This window comes from Dendrobates tinctorius, unplaced genomic scaffold (assembly GCF_039654945.1).
Source record: "Dendrobates tinctorius isolate UK_male_01 unplaced genomic scaffold, ASM3965494v1 ptg000003l, whole genome shotgun sequence".
NCBI lineage: Eukaryota > Metazoa > Chordata > Amphibia > Anura > Dendrobatidae > Dendrobates > Dendrobates tinctorius.
This window is the reverse complement of record NW_027361671.1, coordinates 26574563-26592026: the sequence shown is the minus strand read 5'-3', so window position 1 is coordinate 26592026 and position 17464 is coordinate 26574563. Positions and strand designations below refer to the sequence as shown.

The 17464-nt window shown below is 50.6% G+C and overlaps 1 protein-coding gene across 5 annotated transcripts in view; it reads left to right on the top strand.

The window, feature by feature from the left end:
* Nucleotides 1-9052: 9052 nt before the first annotated feature.
* The window catches only part of MCTP1 (multiple C2 and transmembrane domain containing 1), a 1234258-nt gene continuing 1225846 nt past the window's right edge, over nucleotides 9053-17464 (top strand). For 3 of the 5 annotated variants that reach the window (XM_073589970.1, XM_073590053.1, XM_073589912.1), the window contains exon 1: nucleotides 9053-10069. In XM_073589970.1, the coding sequence (XP_073446071.1) occupies nucleotides 9500-10069 (570 nt within the window). In that variant the 5' untranslated portion in view covers nucleotides 9053-9499. The remainder of the gene's footprint in view (nucleotides 10070-17464) is intronic. The other 2 variants (XM_073590212.1, XM_073590119.1) reach the window with 2 other exon arrangements.

The following is a 17464-nucleotide window of genomic DNA, read 5'->3' as shown; positions in this document are numbered from 1 at the left end:
GGCCGAAGGTCCACACTGTGGTGCTAGGGACGCTGCTAGTTGAAGGGTAGGTGGGGGAGGTAAGGCTGACGGCAAGTCATCTTGATGAGCAGGTGACATAGGATGGTCAAGCTGCCCTCTCATTATGGGATCCGCTCCTCCTTGCATTATATCTCCATCTGTAATAGCAAGGTTGCATTCAGGGGGAATGATATGATGATCTCCCCGGGAGTATGATGCAGGGTGTTCCAGGGAGGCTTTCCCTAGGTCTGCACAAGCTGTATCAGTGTGAGACCTCTCTGGCCTGACCACGGGGTCTCCCTGTAAAACGCATATTGCCAGGGGCTCAGCGGTGCCGTTACCGCCCTGAGAAGATTGCCCCGTTCCTTTTATGGCCGCCGGGGTCACCCCATTAGATTTCGGGGGAGTCCCCCCATCGTCTCCTTTCCTCCCACGTTGCTCCCCCACCTCTGGTACCTTATTCCCCGCTGGCAGCGGAGCCGATTGTCCCTTGCGCGCCGCATCCATCATGGCGCCTGCAGCTTTCTTCTTACCCGCCCCAGTGAAGTAGCGCGAGATATTGTGGGGGACCTTTTCGGATGCCGTGAGGCCAGTGGGCGCACTCCCTCGGCTTCTCCTGGTGGACATCGGGGTATTAGACATCTAGGTGAGTCTGATTGGGTCGGTTCTCGGTATAGGAGTGGGAGCTCTCCAGGACGTGTCCTCACGCCTCGCCTGCCATGCCACGCCCCATGCCTAACAGTTATGACCACATAGTGATATTGGTCAGAATTTTAAAAATTGGCCCCATTGGTCAAATTTACATAAAAAATGACTGTTATATCTTCACCAGAGCTGAGTTCCTGAAAAACACTGGAATAATATCTTCTATGGCTTCTTCTGGACTCTCTTGCCTATCTAAATCGGATCTTCACCCTAAGTGAAAGAACTTGAAGATTGGAAGGATTCGGACATTAATGGAGGCTTTATTTCTTTTTTCCTTTCTTCAGGAGTAAACTATTTGTGATTATACTATATAATTCACTAGATTAGCATTTATTTATGTAGGGCTAAAGTATATTATTTCGCTTTTGTAGCCTTTGAATGAACCATTTTTTCTTTTTGACTCCAAATCGGTCCTAGAACCACCTATGGTGGTCACGGACGGGACGGGTAATCATACATTTATAGCAACTAGGTACTAAGTACATGCACTATGTAAGAAATGTATATACTACAAAGCTTTTCTAAGGTCTTATATACAACATAAAGCTTATGAGACAGTTTGTTTATTTATAGCTGATGATAATAAGCAGTGTAAAATTATATGCTTAAGGACCTTTGTATTCTGATGTTAAAAAGCTTATGAGACAATTTGTTTATTTATAGCTGATGCTTGTAAGCAGTGGAAAACTATATGCTTAGGGATCTTTGTATATTGAAGTCAATAAGTGTAACATTATCGTTTATGTAATTATGCCATTTCCTTTGTATGTTTGCCTGTCTATCCCCCATCTGGGGGTCTCCCTGTCTTAACAGGGGGTTTTCTTTCCTAACCCTTCCCTTTCTTTCCTGTTAACTTTTAAAAATTCAATAAAAATTATATATATATATAAAAAAAAAAAAAATGGCCCCGTCACTAAGGGGTTAAAGGATGTGGTAGTGGTCACCAAACATCAGCAAACCCAGAAGGAGTGCAATTACATCAGCAGGCCAGCAGGGAAAAAACTGACACTAACCCCCAATGGCCTGAAAGGAAAAACATTTTAAACTGAGAGGAACCAGAGCTGCCACAAATGCAAACATGGATCGTGACAGTACCCCCCTTTCAATGAGGGGCCTCTGGACTCTCAACACCGGACCTCACCAGAAAGCGACATATGGTGAGGAAGCCTCGATTCAGCAGAGTTCACCTCTGCAGTCACCTGACCCTCAGGTCTACGGCAAGCGCAGCATGATGGAGATGACAATAACGTAGGCTCTGGAGGCACCACAAATCTCCAGAGCACCGACCTGTGGAATTAATTAATACAGGCATCTCTGGGGGTAACTCCAGCTTGTAAGTCCCCGGGATGAGAATGGCCGACACCCAATACGGCCCGAATACCCTAGAACTCCAGACCCCAGTACCACACTTCCACCTGATGTTTCTGGTGGACACCCACATGTACTTGTTCACATACAACTACAATCCAGAAAAGCGGAAGTATAAATCACACCATTGAATACATGCAGTAAGCTAAAACCAGCGTTTATTAAGTCAAATAAAATACATACTCATTGTATGGATCACAAGAAATATACATAGATACAAGGTGCACAATGGAACCACCTACAAGGGTATCACATAAACAAAATGTACTTACATATAATTTTATTGGTGCACTGGAAAATTATCTGCAAGGGGTATCAAAGAATACTGAAAGTATGTAATATATTGATTACACCAATGCACCTCTCTAAAATATATAAATATTAAGCATAATCCTCAATGAAGTCAGTTATAATACAAGAAATTATGAACAGGAGCTGCCAGGAGCATGTGCAAAATGTAAACTGCCAACTAAATCTTCCCAAAATCGCTAGTGCAGGGCAGAATAGGAAAGGCTGAAAATATATAGAGATGTTATATGTATCTCCATCTAAAAGTGCTATGTGCTAAGTGCAAACTGCAATAAAATACAGATATAAGTAGCCTAATGGGAGTACATAGAAAAACAGCCTCAGAATCAGTAAAACTCCCACCTTAAAAAAAGCACATCACTGTATGGGGAAGCACTTATGTGCAATAAACAATTAAATACACATGGCAGCTCTATGTGAATACCTGACCTGTTGGTGGCGACCGTTACCCGACGCGCGTTTCGCGTTAGCTTCAATAGAATATTGAAACCTGAACGTTTATTTCCACGCATGCGTCTGCCACAAGATGAGATGGATGAGGTATCCTGGCGTCGGCAGGGGGGAAGGATCCTGCGTAGGGTGTTAGGCGAGGTCAGGGACAGGCTCAGGTTGGAGCTCAGGAGGTGACCGTCCCTGATTCCCTATTGTCAGGCCCTCCATCTCCCCTATTCCATCGGCGTTGTGTTGCTATGTTGTTTGGTGACCAATCAATCATTGGGTCGTGTCACACTGGGCCAGTCACTCCGTGACAATCTAAGTACAGTTAGCAAGTTCTGTGGGGTGCATGGAGGATGTGGTGCACATGAATAGGAGAAAGCCGATTCTGAGAAAAAATTAGTATGAGGGAAAAGTAGGATTGGTGAAGTGAGGTGATAGGCCAGTCTAAAGAGATGTGTTTTTTATGCACGCTTAAAAATGATGGGACTAGGTTTTAATCAAATTGTCAGAGGTAGTGCATTCCAGTAAACTGGCGCAGAATGAGAGAAGTCTTGGAGACATAAGTGGGAAGTTCAGATTATGGAGGATGTTAGCATTAGATCACTTGCAGAATGGAGAGCACGGGTAGAATGATAGACAGAGGGATGAGATGTATGGTGATGCAGAACTGTGATCAGCTTTGTGGATGAGAGAGATAAGTTTGTATTGTATTCTGTAGCAGATGGATAACCAGTCTCAGCGCAGAGGGCATGATAATGTTATTACAACATGTCCGCTGTATCGAGATTTGCAGAGGATCTGAAGAGACCGCAGCAGTGGGAAATGGTCAGAGGTATTTTTTAAAGGTGGGGCCATTATACTGTATGGAGCACTATGTGGGACCATTATACTGTATAGAGGACTTTGTGGGGCTCATTATACTGTATGGAGGGCTGTGTGGGGATTTCAGTTGGAGAATCATATTGTGACGGGGTTACCATTTTTTGTCGGGGGGATTGAGGGAGGGAGGTACATCATACCGTGCATGTATAGGATTTCACAGTGAAGGTGTCTTACTGTGCTTGGTGGTCACTTTTATTGGCATCATATTTATAATCTGTATTATTCAAGTTTTTTTTATCCTTTGTTATTATTACAAACAGGCATGTGCCTTTGTCCAAGCTTTTAATCTTGGCCCCCTGTGTATTTGAGTTTGACATCCCTGGTCTATAAGTAATAATCGATATGTGATGTGAGGGCTACATTGGTATAAACAGTTTTGGTGCGCTGATATGAATTGAACGCTTGACTTCTAACCCGACTTTGTAAATTTTTTTATCAAGAAAATGTAATGCCTAAAGTCTGACGTCTATAGGCTAACATTGGGTCTGTGAGCTGTCCATTCTCCACATGGACTGCCTACACATGGATCAAAAATAGTCTTGTGAACATACCCTAAGGCCACGGTCACACATTCAGTATTTGGTCAATATTTGACATCAGTATTTGTAAGCCAAAACCAGGAGAGGAACAATCAGAGGAAAAGTATAATAGAAACACGTCACCACTTCTGGATTTATCACCCACTCCTGGTTTTGGCTTACAAATACAGAGATAAAATACTGACCAAATAGTGAAAAAGGAGACTCACGACGACACTCAACTCAATTTTTGCAAGACGTCAAAGATGAAGCTGTGGATTACTGTATAAATGCAGGCATCGTGTCTGACTTTTCTGCGTGTGTGCTGTCACAAGCTGCTTCTTAACATAACAGCAGGAGAAGAGTCAGTGCTGGAGCATTGCAGGCCTTCTCTTCTGCACAGTTGTCACTGACGAGCAGATGGAAAGTCTGTGTAACTGAATGATATTCCTGCGCTGTTCCTGGAGGATCCAACGGCCAAACTGCAATGTATTCTGCATATTGGAAAAAGGAGAACCATGGGGGTGTTTAAAAATTCTTTATAAACACATAAGACAATAAAAAATGACATACCTTACATAAAAAGTGCAAGTAAGGACACCCAATGGTGGCACTCAGCATTATAAAGACTAGAAGTTTCACATTACAGTGGATATTTGTTCTGCTGGTAAGATGTGTCCTGTCAATTTAGCGCCCTTCCCGTGAAGCCATATCTGCAGTAAGAAGTAGCACCTCCCCTTGAGAAAGCATGGCGAAATAGCGGCAAAACGCGCATCGGGGTTGTTCACTAGTCTTTGTGATGTGCCTCAGTACCTGTTAAGATGAACCCGGTTTACATAAGTGTGCATTTATAGGATGGCTTTACATGATAATGTGGTGTCTCCCCCACTTTGTGTATTTTCAAGTATGCCAGCAATTTGGTGGTTTTTTTTGCGACTTTTAGCACAAAATTGCAGAGCAAAACAGGAAAAAAAAATTATTTTTGACTTTGTGCCAAACTCATGTATCATTTTGATGAATTTGACAACAAAAATGACAACTAGTACAACAAGACAAAAAGTAAAGTGATTTAAAAAAACCCGAAAATGATAAAAAGGAGCCAATATATCGGCATCATCACCACATGAAGCCTAAAGGAAGTCAACTACCGCAGAAACCAGAGAGGTCATACAAGACAGTATTAACAAAGTATTACCACAGTGCCATCTACTGTCTGATCAACACACCTCTCTAGCCTAAGCCTGCAGCTGTTGTATACTGCAACATGGAACATGTGGCGATTGTAGTGGAATGAACACATAGGCCTTCACTCAACAAGACCAACGTTTTTCACTCTGGTCTTGATGGGAGGCTTGCTGGAGTCAGACACTCCTGATTCATAACTAAGGTTAAGGAGCTTTTTAATTCTGGCAGAAAAGCTTGGATGAATCAGGCCCATATTCATTATAATTCACATTGGTCACTAATAGTTCTGCTTTCCTGTATAATAGTGGATGGCAGCACTATTGGCAGGTCTACGGGCACAACTGGCATGTGATGTCCTATTTAGTATAGAACACAGCAGCACCGAGGGGGCTGACCATGCAGCAGCAGCACAGAGGGGTCTGACCATGCAGCAGCAGCAGCACAGAGGGGTCTGACCATGCAGCAGCAGCAGCACAGAGGGGGCTGGCCATGCAGCAGCAGCACAGAGGGGGCTGACCATGCAGTAGCAGCAGCACCGAGGAGGCTGACCATGCAGCAGCAGCGCCGAGGGGGCTGACCATGCAGCAGCACAGAGGGGGCTGACCATGCAGCAGCACAGAGGGGGCTGACCATGCAGCAGCAGCATAGAGGGGGCTGACCATACACAGCAGCACACAGAGGGGGCTGACCACGCAGCAGCAGCAGCGGAGAGGGGGGTGACCATACACAGCAGCAGCACAGAGGGGGCTGACCATGCAGCAGCAGCACAGAGGGGTCTGACCATACACAGCAGCAGCACAGAGAGGGGGCTGACCGTACACAGCAGCACATAGAGGGGGTTGACCATGCAGCAGCAGCACAGAGGGGGCTCACCATACAAAGCAGCACAGAGGGGGCTGACCATACACAGCAGCACATAGAGGGGGCTGACCATACACAGCAGCACATAGAGGGGGCTGACCATACACAGCAGGAGCAGCACAGAGGGGGTGACCATACACAGCAGCAGCAGAGAGGGGGCTGACTGTACACAGCAGAACATAGAGGGGGTTGACCATGCAGCAGCAGCACAGAGGGGGCTGACCATGCAGCAGCAGCAGCACAGAGGGGGCTGACCATGCAGCAGCAGCACATAGAGAGGACTGACCATACACAGCAGAACATAGAGGGGGTTGACCATGCAGCAGCAGCACAGAGGGGGCTGACCATGCAGCAGCAGCAGCACAGAGGGGGCTGACCGTACACAGCAGCACATAGAGGGGGCTGACCGTACACAGCAGCACATAGAGGGGGTTGACCGTACACAGCAGCACATAGAGGGGGCTGACCGTACACAGCAGCACATAGAGGGGGCGGATCGGACACAGCAGCACATAGAGGGGGTTGACCGTACACAGCAGCACATAGAGGGGGCTGACCGTACACAGCAGCGCATATAGGGGGTTGACCGTACACAGCAGCGCATAGAGGGGGCTGACCGTACACAGCAGCGCATAGAGGGGGCTGACCGTACACAGCAGCGCATAGAGGGGGCTGACCGTACACAGCAGCACATAGAGGGGGCTGACCGTACACAGCAGCACATAGAGGGGGCTGACCGTACACAGCAGCACATAGAGGGGGCTGACCGTACACAGCAGCACATAGAGGGGGATGACCGTACACAGCAGCACATAGAGGGGGTTGACCGTACACAGAGGCGCACATAGAGGGGGCTGACCGTACACAGCAGCACATAGAGGGGGTTGACCGTACACAGCAGCGCATAGAGGGGGCTGACCGTACACAGCAACACATAGAGGGGGCTGACCGTACACAGCAGCACATAGAGGGGGCTGACCGTACACAGCAGCACATAGAGGGGGCTGACTGTACACAGCAGCGCATAGAGGGGGCTGACCACAGCAGCACATAGAGGGGGTTGACCGTACACAGCAGCACATAGAGGGGGCTGACCACAGCAGCACATAGAGGGGGCTGACCGTACACAGCAGCACATAGAGGGGGCTGACCGTACACAGCAGCACATAGAGGGAGCTGACCGTACACAGCAGCACAGAGGGGGCTGACCGTACACAGCAGCACATAGAGGGGGCTGACCGTACACAGCAGCACATAGAGGGGGCTGACCGTACACAGCAGCACATAGAGGGGGCTGACCGTACACAGCAGCACATAGAGGGGGCTGACCGTACACAGCAGCACATAGAGGGAGCTGACCGTACACAGCAGCACATAGAGGGGGCTGACCGTACACAGCAGCACATAGAGGGGGCTGACCGTACACAGCAGCACATAGAGGGGGCTGACCGTACACAGCAGCACATAGAGGGGGCTGACCGTACACAGCAGCACATAGAGGGGGCTGACCACAGCAGCACATAGAGGGGGCTGACCGTACACAGCAGCACATAGAGGGGGCTGACCGTACACAGCAGCACATAGAGGGGGCTGACCGTACACAGCAGCACATAGAGGGGGCTGACCGTACACAGCAGCACATAGAGGGGGCTGACCGTACACAGCAGCACATAGAGGGGGCTGACCGTACACAGCAGCACATAGAGGGGGCTGACCGTACACAGCAGCACATAGAGGGGGCTGACCGTACACAGCAGCACATAGAGGGGGCTGACCGTACACAGCAGCACATAGAGGGGGCTGACCGTACACAGCAGCACATAGAGGGGGCTGACCACAGCAGCACATAGAGGGGGCTGACCGTACACAGCAGCACATAGAGGGGGCTGACCGTACACAGCAGCACATAGAGGGGGCTGACCGTACACAGCAGCACATAGAGGGGGCTGACCGTACACAGCAGCACATAGAGGGGGCTGACCGTACACAGCAGCACATAGAGGGGGCTGACCGTACACAGCAGCACATAGAGGGGGCTGACCGTACACAGCAGCACATAGAGGGGGCTGACCGTACACAGCAGCACATAGAGGGGGCTGACCGTACACAGCAGCACATAGAGGGGGCTGACCACAGCAGCACATAGAGGGGGCTGACCATACACAGCAGCACATAGAGGGGGCTGACCGTACACAGCAGCACATAGAGGGGGCTGACCGTACACAGCAGCACATAGAGGGGGCTGACCGTACACAGCAGCACATAGAGGGGGCTGACCGTACACAGCAGCACATAGAGGGGGCTGACCGTACACAGCAGCACATAGAGGGGGCTGACCGTACACAGCAGCACATAGAGGGGGCTGACCGTACACAGCAGCACATAGAGGGGGCTGACCGTACACAGCAGCACATAGAGGGGGCTGACCGTACACAGCAGCACATAGAGGGGGCTGACCGTACACAGCAGCACATAGAGGGGGCTGACCACAGCAGCACATAGAGGGGGCTGACCGTACACAGCAGCACATAGAGGGGGCTGACCGTACACAGCAGCACATAGAGGGGGCTGACCGTACACAGCAGCACATAGAGGGGGCTGACCGTACACAGCAGCACATAGAGGGGGCTGACCGTACACAGCAGCACATAGAGGGGGCTGACCGTACACAGCAGCACATAGAGGGGGCTGACCGTACACAGCAGCACATAGAGGGGGCTGACCGTACACAGCAGCACATAGAGGGGGCTGACCGTACACAGCAGCACATAGAGGGGGCTGACCGTACACAGCAGCAGCCTATAACTGCACGCGTGGATGAGCACAGGACCTTCCCACTCCACGTGTTCCCCTGATGGCTGGCTGCCAGCTTCTCCGGGAGATCCCTGGCCGCTGAGGAGCGGTGCTGCCCATCACTGTCCGCTGAGAATGATGCATGGAGAGCAGTGATGCACGCAGGGTGAAGCCCCGGGATCCGTGCGCCCACCATACCCGGTGCAGAATGATAGAACCGGAGCCGGCAGCCGGTGCAGTCACACACAGTACGGAGCCCGTGCAGACCCCGGAGCCTGCCCCGTCTACCCCCCAGCCCCGGGCCGCTCCGCCCTCTCACGCCCCCTAGCTGCGGCTGTTCCTGGGCTGCTGTGAAGCCTCCAAGGTGCCTCCAGTCCTGTTGCTTCCCCTCCAAGCGCCGCCAACCCCGCGTTAAAGGGTCAGCAGCGAAGAGGAGGGAGATGGAGCAGGTGCCGGGCTCAGAGACGCAGTCCTCCTCCTTCCAGGCCCGGCTCTTCAGGAACTTGCAGCTTGGGAGATCCAGGAAAAGCGCAGGGAGCAACCACCAGAGCGGGGCGAAGCCGGGAGCGGAGCGCCGCACTGCACCCTGCCCGTCACCGCCCGCTGCCCGGAGGAGAGAGCAGGAGAACTACATGGAGGAAGCGGTGCCGGGCATCATCCGCTGGACGGGGCTGAAGAGGAGAAGGCAGGCGCTGGACCGGGTCTTCTCCTCCTCCCAGCCCAACCTCTGCTGCTCTGGTGTGGAGTCCATACCCTCTAGCGCCCCCTGCAGTAGCCCCGGGAGCATTGCAAATACCCCGGAGCCTGGCTCTACTCTCCGCCGGCTGAGGGATCACCTCCTGCCGCACAGCAGGACACCGGGACCGGCCAAGGACAGAGATGGCGACTCTGCTGCCACAGGCCACCAGCTGTCCCACCAGAAGAGCTCCTCACTGCCCGGGACCGCCTGCATAGAGAACCTGCTGCTCGGCTCCAGCACCGCGGACAGCGACCCGACCCGACAACAAGCAGTGAGTGCGGCTCTATGTGCGGTCCTGGGGAGGCGCCGCAGAGCTGGGGTGTCCGAGGTCGTCGCCAGATTACTGGGTGCCTCTCCGGGCTGTGCGGACAGGACACTGCACTTCACAAACTTTCTCAGCTGGTGATGGAGGATGTGACCGAGCTCTGCCTCACTGCTCCCCCAGAGGCGGCCGGGAAAGTGCGCAGTGTCCTCTGCTCAGGGCAGGACATGGCCGACATCTGACTGACGGCCAACATACAGGATGAATGACGCCCTGTATGTAGAGGAAAATGTATGTGTGCACATGTGTGTGGGGAGGCGGTGAGATCTGTGTGTGTGCACATGTGTGTGGGGAGGCGGTGAGATCTGTGTGTGTGCACATGTGTGTGGGGAGGCGGTGAGATCTGTGTGTGTGCACATGTTTGTGGGGAGGCGGTGAGATCTGTGTGTGTGCACATGTGTGTGGGGAGGCGGTGAGATCTGTGTGTGTGCACATGTGTGTGGGGAGGCGGTGAGATCTGTGTGTGTGCACGTGTGTGGGGAGGCGGTGAGATCTGTGTGTGTGCACATGTGTGTGGGGAGGTGGTGAGATCTGTGTGTGTGCACATGTGTGTGGGGAGGCGGTGAGATCTGTGTGTGTGCACATGTGTGTGGGGAGGCGGTGAGATCTGTGTGTGTGCACATGTGTGTGGGGAGGCGGTGAGATCTGTGTGTGTGCACATGTGTGTAGGGAGGTGGTGAGATCTGTGTGTGTGCACATGTGTGTAGGGAGGTGGTGAGATCTGTGTGTGTGCACATGTGTGTAGGGAGGCGGTGAGATCTGTGTGTGTGCACATGTGTGTGGGGAGGCGGTGAGATCTGTGTGTGTGCACATGTGTGTGGGGAGGCGGTGAGATCTGTGTGTGTGCACATGTGTGTGGGGAGGCGGTGAGATCTGTGTGTGTGCACATGTGTGTGGGGAGGCGGTGAGATCTGTGTGTGTGCACATGTGTGTGGGGAGGCGGTGAGATCTGTGTGTGTGCACATGTGTGTGGGGAGGCGGTGAGATCTGTGTGTGTGCACATGTGTGTGGGGAGGCGGTGAGATCTGTGTGTGTGCACATGTGTGTGGGGAGGCGGTGAGATCTGTGTGTGTGCACATGTGTGTAGGGAGGCGGTGAGATCTGTGTGTGTGCACATGTGTGTAGGGAGGTGGTGAGATCTGTGTGTGTGCACATGTGTGTGGGGAGGTGGTGAGATCTGTGTGTGTGCACATGTGTGTGGGGAGGCGGTGAGATCTGTGTGTGTGCACATGTGTGTGGGGAGGCGGTGAGATCTGTGTGTGTGCACATGTGTGTGGGGAGGCGGTGAGATCTGTGTGTGTGCACATGTGTGTGGGGAGGCGGTGAGATCTGTGTGTGTGCACATGTGTGTGGGGAGGCGGTGAGATCTGTGTGTGTGCACATGTGTGTAGGGAGGTGGTGAGATCTGTGTGTGTGCACATGTGTGTAGGGAGGTGGTGAGATCTGTGTGTGTGCACATGTGTGTAGGGAGGTGGTGAGATCTGTGTGTGTGCACATGTGTGTGGGGAGGTGGTGAGATCTGTGTGTGTGCACATGTGTGTGGGGAGGTGGTGAGATCTGTGTGTGTGCACATGTGTGTGGGGAGGTGGTGAGATCTGTGTGTGTGCACATGTGTGTAGGGAGGTGGTGAGATCTGTGTGTGTGCACATGTATGTAGGGAGGTGGTGAGATCTGTGTGTGTGCACATGTGTGTAGGGAGGCGGTGAGATCTGTGTGTGTGCACATGTGTGTGGGGAGGCGGTGAGATCTGTGTGTGTGCACATGTGTGTAGGGAGGTGGTGAGATCTGTGTGTGTGCACATGTGTGTAGGGAGGTGGTGAGATCTGTGTGTGTGCACATGTGTGTAGGGAGGTGGTGAGATCTGTGTGTGTGCACATGTGTGTGGGGAGGTGGTGAGATCTGTGTGTGTGCACATGTGTGTGGGGAGGTGGTGAGATCTGTGTGTGTGCACATGTGTGTGGGGAGGCGGTGAGATCTGTGTGTGTGTGCACATGTGTGTGGGGAGGTGGTGAGATCTGTGTGTGTGCACATGTGTGTAGGGAGGTGGTGAGATCTGTGTGTGTGCACATGTATGTGGGGAGGCGGTGAGATCTGTGTGTGCACATGTATGTGGGGAGGTGGTGAGATCTGTGTGTGTGCACATGTATGTGGGGAGGTGGTGAGTCTGTATGTGTGCACATGTATGTAAGGAGGTGGTGAGATCTGTGTGTGTGCACATGTGTGTGGGTGGTGGTGAGATCTGTATGTGTGCACATGTATGTAGGGAGGTGGTGAGATCTGTGTGTGTGCACATGTGTGTGGGGAGGCGGTGAGATCTGTGTGTGTGCACATGTATGTGGGGAGGTGGTGAGATCTGTGTGTGTGCACATGTGTGTGGGGAGGCGGTGAGATCTGTGTGTGTGCACATGTATGTGGGGAGGCGGTGAGATCTGTGTGTGTGCACATGTATGTGGGGAGGCGGTGAGATCTGTGTGTGTGCACATGTGTGTGGGGAGGCGGTGAGATCTGTGTGTGCACATGTATGTGGGGAGGTGGTGAGATCTGTGTGTGTGCACATGTATGTGGGGAGGTGGTGAGTCTGTATGTGTGCACATGTATGTAAGGAGGTGGTGAGATCTGTGTGTGTGCACATGTGTGTGGGTGGTGGTGAGATCTGTATGTGTGCACATGTATGTAGGGAGGTGGTGAGATCTGTGTGTGTGCACATGTATGTAAGGAGATGGTGAGATCTGTATGTGTGCACGTGTGTGGGGAGGTGGTGAGATCTGTATGTGTGCACATGTATTTAGGGAGGTGGTGAGATCTGTGTGTGTGCACATGTATGTAGGGAGGTGGTGAAATCTGTATGTGTGCACATGTGTGTAGGGAGGTGGTGAGATATGTATGTGTGCACATGTGTGTAGGGAGGTGGTGAGATCTGTATGTGTGCACATGTATGTAGTGAGGTGGTGAGTCTGTATGTGTGCACATGTATGTGGGGAGGTGGTGAGATCTGTATGTGTGCACATGTGTGTAGGGAGGTGGTGAGATATGTATGTGTGCACATGTATGTAGTGAGGCGGTGAGTCTGTATGTGTGCACATGTGTGTAGGGAGGCGGTGAGATCTGTGTGTGTGCACATGTGTGTAGGGAGGTGGTGAGATCTGAATGTGTCCACATGTATGTAGTGAGGTGGTGAGTCTGTATGTGTGCACATGTGTTTAGGGAGGTGGTGAGATATGTGTGTGTGCACATGTATGTAGGGAGGTGGTGAGATCTGTATGTGTGCACATGTGTGTGGGGAGGTGGTGAGATATGTATGTGTGCACATGTATGTGGGGTGGTGGTGAGATCTGTATGTGTGCACATGTGTGTAGGGAGGTGGTGAGATCTGTATGTGTGCACATGTATGTAGGGAGGTGGTGAGATCTGTATGTGTGCACATGTATGTAGTGAGTCTGTATGTGTGCACATGTATGTGGGGAGGTGGTGAGATCTGTATGTGTGCACATGTGTGTAGGGAGGTGGTGAGATCTGTATGTGTGCACATGTGTGTGGGGAGGTGGTGAGATATGTATGTGTGCACATGTATGTGGGGAGGTGGTGAGATCTGTATGTGTGCACATGTGTGTAGGGAGGTGGTGAGATCTGTATGTGTGCACATGTATGTGGGGAGGTGGTGAGTCTGTGTGTGCACATGTATGTGGGGAGGTTGTGAGATCTGTATGTGTGCACATGTGTGTAGGGAGGTGGTGAGATATGTATGTGTGCACATGTATGTGGGGAGGTGGTGAGTCTGTATGTGTGCACATGTATGTGGGGAGGTGGTGAGATCTGTATGTGTGCACATGTATGTGGGGAGGTGGTGAGATCTGTATGTGTGCACATGTGTGTAGGGAGGTGGTGAGATATGTATGTGTGCACATGTATGTAGTGAGGCGGTGAGTCTGTATGTGTGCACATGTGTGTAGGGAGGCGGTGAGATCTGTGTGTGTGCACATGTGTGTAGGGAGGTGGTGAGATCTGAATGTGTCCACATGTATGTAGTGAGGTGGTGAGTCTGTATGTGTGCACATGTGTTTAGGGAGGTGGTGAGATATGTGTGTGTGCACATGTATGTAGGGAGGTGGTGAGATCTGTATGTGTGCACATGTGTGTGGGGAGGTGGTGAGATATGTATGTGTGCACATGTATGTGGGGAGGTGGTGAGATCTGTATGTGTGCACATGTGTGTAGGGAGGTGGTGAGATCTGTATGTGTGCACATGTATGTAGGGAGGTGGTGAGATCTGTATGTGTGCACATGTATGTAGTGAGTCTGTATGTGTGCACATGTATGTGGGGAGGTGGTGAGATCTGTATGTGTGCACATGTGTGTGGGGAGGTGGTGAGATATGTATGTGTGCACATGTATGTGGGGAGGTGGTGAGATCTGTATGTGTGCACATGTGTGTAGGGAGGTGGTGAGATCTGTATGTGTGCACATGTATGTGGGGAGGTGGTGAGATCTGTATGTGTGCACATGTATGTAGTGAGTCTGTATGTGTGCACATGTGTGTAGGGAGGTGGTGAGATCTGTATGTGTGCACATGTGTGTGGGGAGGTGGTGAGATATGTATGTGTGCACATGTATGTGGGGAGGTGGTGAGATCTGTATGTGTGCACATGTGTGTAGGGAGGTGGTGAGATCTGTATGTGTGCACATGTATGTGGGGAGGTGGTGAGTCTGTGTGTGCACATGTATGTGGGGAGGTTGTGAGATCTGTATGTGTGCACATGTGTGTAGGGAGGTGGTGAGATATGTATGTGTGCACATGTGTGTAGGGAGGTGGTGAGATCTGTGTGTGTGCACATGTATGTAGGGAGGTGGTGAGATCTGTGTGTGCACATGTATGTGGGGAGGTGGTGAGTCTGTGTGTGTGCACATGTATGTGGGGAGGTGGTGAGTCTGTGTGTGTGCACATGTATGTGGGGAGGTTGTGAGATCTGTATGTGTGCACATGTGTGTAGGGAGGTGGTGAGATCTGTGTGTGCACATGTATGTGGGGAGGTTGTGAGATCTGTATGTGTGCACATGTGTGTAGGGAGGTGGTGAGATATGTATGTGTGCACATGTGTGTAGGGAGGTGGTGAGATCTGTGTGTGTGCACATGTATGTGGGGAGGTGGTGAGATCTGTGTGTGCACATGTATGTGGGGAGGTGATGAGTCTGTGTGTGTGCACATGTATGTGGGGAGGTGGTGAGTCTGTGTGTGTGCACATGTGTGTAGGGAGGTGGTGATATCTGTATGTGTGCACATGTATGTAGGGAGGTGGTGAGGTCTGTGTGTGTGCACATTTCCAATTACGTGCCTGCTAGAATTTAGGATGGGGCACAATGATATAGATGGCAGTTGCCACTTTAAAATCCTGGATCCAGCTGGATAACACATAGGTGGGCTGCGCTGCGCTGCTGGAGTCAATTGATTCTTCAAAAATGATAAAAATGTTTTTTAACACAACGTGTTTCAATGCTTTACTGTCATTATTATCAAGCTAAGCCAAATGGAGGCTAAAACCTAATAATTATAAGAGTGAGTAGCTAGTTTGATTAATAAAGGGGTTGTCTCAAGTTTGGAAGTTATTCCCCAGCCATGGGATAAGCAGTAACTTCGCGATCATTGGGGGTTTCCAGGGGTGAAGAGTCAAATGTGAGCGCTACTCTGGCTGATCTTGCACATTGCCACTTTTATGGGTGAGGGCATTTTTTGATGTGTTTGTATTGCATTATTTAGAGAGAGTGGTGACTAAAAAGCACATTTTTGTCGTTTTGATTTTATTTTTTAATTACAACTTTTATCGGGATTAATTTTACATTTTCAGAGATCAGGTTTTTATGAGCGTGGTGATTTGAAATATGTGTATTTTTTAATTTCTTAAATTTCAGTTGTATTTTTTTATATTTTTAAAACTTTTATTTTCTACTTTATTTTTTAGTTCTCTTAAGGGGCTTGAACCTGCCATCATCTGATCGCTTAAACTATACAGTATAAATCTTGATGTCTTTTAAAGTTTAGCAAATGGCTGAGCTTAGGAGGAGCACCAAGATTATGGTGATAGGGACCTTCATCTGTTAGAGACACATGCCGGTTATTTAATTTAGCCAGCATCTGCCTCATTTGGTGCAAGCTTTTCTCCTGAGACCCCTACACATGTGATCGATCACCCACACAATCACGCACATGTTATTGATATTGTCTAAACCTGTCACTTACTCCAAAAAACTGAGTCAAATACCTTTTAAAAATATGTTTCTGTATCAATATTATGTAAAAAAAATTTATATTACATATTAATAACTCCTCAAGAATCATGTGGGTGAAGCAGTCTGGGTAAAGATTCTCACCATCCCGTGCACCCTTGGTTTGATATACAAATTGCCTCCTCGGAGAGGAAGGGCAGGCCTGGCATGTCACTCTCCACAAGGAGAAAGGTTATTTCGGAGACCCTTGGTTTGAGTGACACCCAACAGCAGAGGTCCCCAACCTGTAGCTCGGGAGCCACATGTGGCTCGCGGTCCCATGAATTGTGGCTCGCGACTGCCAGCTTGGTTCATTAGCTCCAGGTCTAGCAAACAGGTATGAAGAGTACATATCAAATCAAAATGGTGAATTTTGTGAGTAGCCCTGCACAGATGTGCAGATCTGGATGCTCATTTACTGGTCTTAGAGGTTTAGAGATGTTTTAGGTATGGTACACTGGAGGATGGTACTACCTGTTAGAGGAGGTGTTCAAAGCTGGATGCGTGTTGGGAGTCCTTGATGGGAGAATACTGAATGGGGGGTACTGCAGGAACCCCTGGATCTCCGTGTACTGCTTTTTGGAGTGATTTTATGGAAAAGCTTTGGTTATCATTATACCTGTAATGGGGGCTTTGGTTGACACTACTTTGAAGGGGGTGGGAGCTGGATGTGGCTCGCGACCCTCTTTCTAAGCTGAATGTGGCTCTCAAGGTCAGAAAGGTTGAGGACCACTGCCCTACAGTGTAGGATATGTCATCCCAAGCCGACAGTGTGCAGATGAAGCTGATGCCTCACTGGAGCAGTCACAATTCGGTGCTGCATGGCTCTTCCCCCAAACTTCACCACCCGGGTATAATTACTATACGGCCGGGGTCACACTTGCGTGAAACTCGCACGAGTCTAGCGTCTCAATACCCGGCACTGCCGCCAGCACTCGGGACCGGAGCGCTCTGCTCCATAGAAATACATGCAGCCGCAGACTCCGGTCCCGAGTGCTGGCGGCAGTGTCGGGTATTGAGACGCGAGACTCGTGCTGGTTTCTCGCAAGTTTGACCCCGGCCTTCGAGTGAGGATTGTTATACCAT